Here is a 5,080-nt window from a genome sequence, read left to right as displayed (position 1 = left end):
GCAGTTCACAGCAGCAGGGGCGGCTGTCATTGCACTGGCCTCTAGGAGCTGGAGACAATGAGGAGCAGGGGGGTGCGGGGTGGTTGGGAGCGGAGGAGTTTCCATTTTAAAACGGGATTTGCAGAAAAGGTGCAGGGCTGGCTGTGATGCCACCCCAGCCTCGGCCAGCGGGCAGAGGTGCATGTCATTAGAAAGAGATCTGGTCTGGCTGTCCCAGGGGATTTACAATGACGACAGGTCCCTTCGCTTTCCTTCCACACCCCGGAGAGGCAAAGCAGAGCAGGGCACTGAGATTTGGGGTCAGGGGGTTTATCCCCGCCTCGTAAGGACTCACTGAGCCCTCCTGGAAAGTCGCTGAACCCCTCTGGGCCTCAGCCTCCTCCTCCGGGATGGGGTGCAGGGAGGTGTCAGCAATCAGCACATGGGAAGGGCTTTGAGATCCTGGGGGAATTACAGACGCCACGTGTCCCACCTGTTAATGCCATCACCTCCTGGGCCAGCTTGCTGGCAGATCTGATTGCCTTGCGGTGCACGATGGGGCCCACGTTGTCCAGGAACCAGGAGTCAGGCTCCACCCAGGGGAGCCCCAGCTACTGGGTGTGAATGACGCGATCGGCCTCAAGAGCTTTCCACACCAGCCCTTTGGCTTCCTCCTCGTTCATCAGCCAGAGCTCCAGGAACTTCTGGGCATCGATGACGGCAAAGTGTCTGCAGGGAGGGAAAGGCCCTGCCGGTGACTGGCTTGTCCCGTGCAGCGTTCCATGCCCTGGACGCTGCGGTCCCCCTGTGGGTCAGACGCCCCTGACATGCTCAGTCCCAGGCTTCGGAGATTAATCTCTCCCCACAGCTGCCCGTCGAGTGCCACAACAGGGCTGCAGCTGCCTTTAACTTGAAGACAGTGGAGCAGATCACAGAGACTACAAGCCACCCAGCAATGCTCTACTTTGAGCCAAGCAGCCAGGGGAGGGTGGCTGCTCCCTGCTCTCTGATGAGGCCCTGGGAGTCCTGGCAAGCTGCCCTCAAATGCTCATGCGAATTCTCCCCGCGCAAAGAGAGGATGCGTCTCTGGGGCACACCGTACCTCATCGTTCTCTGCAGATCCTTGTACTGCTCCACGATGCGCTTGTAGTCGGCCGTCAGGGTCTGGTTCTCCTCCTGGAATTGCTTTATCTGTTTGGCCAGTTTCATTCTCAAGGCATTGAGCACGTCATGCAGCCTGAGGAGGAGGGCAGGCTGTTAACAACAACAAATTACTCCCCAGCACATTCGGTGCCAAAACATTACAAATTCTGCGCCAAAAAGATTAAAATTCTGCACCCAATATTTTCAAATTCTATTTGTCAAATAAATGTGGGGGCTCCAGCCTGGCAGTGGGGAGCACAGGCCACTGGCTGCACAGAGGTGGGAGATCACCCTGCAGCTCCACCCCACATCCCGGGGCACAGACTCAGCGGTGAGGCTGCACCCAACCCTGACACAGCACAAGGACTGGGCCTGCCCCAGAAACAGCCCAGAGCCCTGCCCCGCTGTGCCAGGTGCACCAGGTGTGGGCAGGCAGGCTCCGCAAGGCAAGATCCAAGTCTGGAGGGGCTTAGTGTGGGGGGACCCAGGTGTGGGTTGAGAGGGTTCTGTGTGGGGCAATCCGGGTGTGAGCAGCTCAGTGGAGGATCTGTGGGGTGGGATCTGGATGCATTGGGGCTTGTTGGGGGGTTCTGGGTGCAACGGTAATGGGACTCTGCAGGGTGGTCCAGGTAAAGGTGGGTGGAGCTCAGCAGGGGGGGTCTGGATGTGGGGGACTCTGTGGGGGGTCCAGATACTGGGGGAGTGGGACTCAGTGGAGTGGGCATCCAGGAGCAGCTGGTTGGGGCTTGGTGGGGTGGGGATCCGGGTGCAGATGACTTGGGGTGGTCCAGGTGCAGGGGGTGTAGGGCTCATCGGAGGGGTTCTGAGTGCAGCGGGGAGGTGAGGCTTGGCAGGAGGGTCTGGGGATGAGGGGGTCTGGATGTACAAGAGTTGGGCAGATGGGGGAGCAGCTCCCTGTACAGGGGTCCCTCCCCCCGCAGCTGAGGAGCGATGGGTGCAGGAAGTGGAGTGGGAGGGGAGTTTGCAGAGCTACCTGCAGCCGGGGGAGAAATCTGGGGGTGGGTCTGACCCAGCCCTGGATGCCGTGCAGGGGAAGAGGAAACCCCGTCCTCCCCAGCCCAGCCGGGACTAGCAGCTAAGCCCAGGGCAGGGTAGGAACCACCAGCCGGGTCTTCCCCATTCCTGCCCCCGTCCCACAGTGATTTATCTCTCTGCCGGCTGCCCTGGGCACCTGAAACATACCGCTGGGGAGGGGCGCATGACCGCTCTTGTGGCTTCCTTTTGCTTCCCCATCAGAAAGTCATTTTTCTGTGGGGAAGCAAAGATATCCGTGGGGGACGTACATTCTGTACCCGTGCAGAATTCCCCCAGGAGTAAATAAATCCATACACACAGCCGGAGCCGGACATACAAGGGCGAGCATATCCTAGCGCCTGAACATGGGCCAGTCCTCACCCCTGTCCCAGCCCAGTGGCTGCAGCACCCCCAGAGGGGGAAGGACTCTGCTCACAGAGTCCCTGTGCAAAGCCCAATTATATTCAATCTTTGTGGGGGGAGGGAGAGGGCTGTGGGCTGCAGTGAGAACATGGACAGTGACCCAGAGAGTGCTGAATATGGCTGCAGGCATTGCCCCAGCCCATCACAAACTGGGCTGATCTTTTACCGGTTGAGTTTCCTTTTCTGCTGGGATTTTATGATGGTGTTTTCCTCATCCCGTTTCTTTAGCACCTGGAAGTTGTATTCCAGCTTCTCCTGGTTCAGCTGGTAAATGGCTTTCATTTGCTGCAGCTGCTGCTCCAGGATCTGAGATTCCAAACAAAATAAAAAGCCATCCTCTGTTGTTGACAGGGGAAGGTTTGCAACTCCAGAGCCCCTCCCTGCCATCGCATGGCTGGCCCTGGGGCTCTAGAAAGAGGGTGCCTAGAACGGACTCCCCAGGTTTTAGTGGACAGTGCAGAAGTCTTACAATGAAGCTCCTTCTCTAAAGGACGAGCCCTGTATGAAGCCCTCCTTGATACAAAGGTGCTACAGACATTCCCTGTACTGCCATGCTATCGAACCCCTCATTTAGCCTGTCACCCACTAACTCAGTGCCATGGACAGAGTGCATCAGCTTCCTCGCCCCCATGCCAACCCCTCAGGCAGCAGCATGGGCAGCCGTGCACCAGGTCCTGTTCCATCGGCTGGCAAGGGGAGTCACCGGCTCAGAACTCCCTGCCAGCAGCCCCCAGCCAAGCGACGTCAGCGCGAGTGTTAAGGGGCCCTCAGCTGTCATGGCAGCACACGGGCGAGAGGCAGCATCTACTGTCCGAGCTAAAGCCGCACAATCCAGGTGCAGGTGTGAGAATCTCTCTGCCTCCCTCCTGTTGGACAGGTTGTCATTCAAGCACTTGAAGACGCATCGGTAGGAAGAGGGTTATTTTACTTCTCAGTCACAAGGTCTGCAATATGAATGGTGGTTACTTAGGAAGACAGAAATTGCCGTGCCGGGCAGACCAGGGATCCGGCTAGTTCAGTCTCTCGGCTGAGTGGTCAGTACAAGTGGCTACACAGGAAGCCACAATCACGGATAATTCTGGAATAGTCTATCCAGAGGGAAGTGCCTTCTGAGCCTAGTCCGATAAAAGTAACATGCATGAAGGTTTCTATCCTTGTAACAGGCGGGCAGTGTTTGCCTGAAACACACCCGTCCCTGTTCCGTCCCCCCCAAGAGCAGGTGCTGATCGCAAGTAAGCACGGCTAACTCACGAATACATGAGGCTCACTACTCCCTCTGGATAGAAGAGAGCTGGAAGTGACTGTCTGAGAGGATCTAGGGGGCATGTTGAGCAATCACGAGGGAGGAACCCTAGGGGTACCCCAGCTGGGGGGGGGCGAGTTGCTACTGTTAACTTTTTGTACACGGAAGCCAAGCCCAGAAAGGCTGAGAGTTTGATTCTGCTGCCCTTCTCTCCCGTCTCAGTACAAGCGGTGCAGTTTGCGGAAATGTAGCCATTTAGCTTAGCCCTGCTAAAAAGAAAGAGTCCCTTCCCCATGACAGCCACCGAGCGGTTGCTGTGTTCTCCTTGTGGGCCCCATGCACTCAGTGGGGTCCTGGGTCTCTGCTCCCCGCACCTGTACGTCGTTCTCCAGCTGGATTTTGATGGTAGTGTACTCCTCGGCATCCTGCACCCGCAGCTGGTTCAGCTGCTTCTCGTACTCCTCCACTTTCTGCATGCGGGTGATCAGGTTCTCCAGCTGAGGGCAGGAGACCAGAGGAGAGTCAAACGACTGCAGAGAATCGCCACGGTTCTGATCGGCTGCTCAGCCTTCCCAATCCCAGCTGCCCCGGCAAGTCCAAAGCAAGGAGGGATATGGATCATTCCCAGGCAGCAGCCCAGTGGGGACAAGGGACCCTGGGCTATCACCGAACCAGGCAGGAGTGTCACTCCCTGTGCCCGACACCGGACAGTCTTTACTTCAGACACTAACACTATGTCTTTCCTTTACACACAGTGCATACGGGGTGTAGTGTAAGTGTGACTGGAATAGGCGGTACAGAGCCAGCAATCTGCTCTAGTCCCTGAACACCTGCCCACCCGGTATGTGCTGCTAGCCAGGCTAATCGGGTGCCCATTCCGTCCCTTTCCTTTCAGGCCCCTGAAGTGACGCCGGCTGTTCCTGCTCCAGGCACATCACAGCCACCAAGGAGCCGCAGTGCAGCAAGGAGTCCGGGTACAAAACCGGGGCCAGAGCTCAGCTGGTGTGAATTTGCATTGCTCCGCTGAAGTCCGGGGGAGCTCGGCGGATCTACGCCAGCTGCGGATGTGGCCCAACAGTCAGTCAAACAAAAAATGAGTAGAAAAAAAAAAGACCAACCATCTATGGGATCCCCTGTCTATCCATTCAATTCCAGTCTGCCCGTCACTGAGGTATCTCGGGGCCCTCTGCACGGACTCCACGCTCCAAGGTGCTGGCCTCCGTCATAAGAGCAAAGCAACCAGCCCTGGCTGAAGGG

The 5,080-nt window shown here is 57.4% G+C and overlaps 1 protein-coding gene across 1 annotated transcript; it reads right to left on the bottom strand.

The window, feature by feature from the left end:
- Positions 1 to 77: 77 nt before the first annotated feature.
- LOC135980505 (dynein regulatory complex protein 1-like) lies at positions 78 to 4,353 on the bottom strand (the record flags this gene model as incomplete). The annotated part of the gene is made up of 4 exons (XM_065580471.1): positions 78 to 708; positions 1,082 to 1,216; positions 2,747 to 2,886; positions 4,198 to 4,353. Coding segments are annotated over 4 exons (549 nt in total), but the record flags the coding sequence as incomplete, so codon positions are not given.
- Between the last annotated feature and the right edge of the window lie 727 nt (positions 4,354 to 5,080).

The sequence above is a fragment of the Chrysemys picta genome, unplaced genomic scaffold, assembly GCF_011386835.1.
Source record: "Chrysemys picta bellii isolate R12L10 unplaced genomic scaffold, ASM1138683v2 scaf3744, whole genome shotgun sequence".
Classification (NCBI taxonomy): Eukaryota; Metazoa; Chordata; order Testudines; family Emydidae; genus Chrysemys; species Chrysemys picta.
The sequence above is the reverse complement of the archived record's forward strand: the minus strand, read 5'-3'. Positions and strand labels throughout refer to the sequence as shown.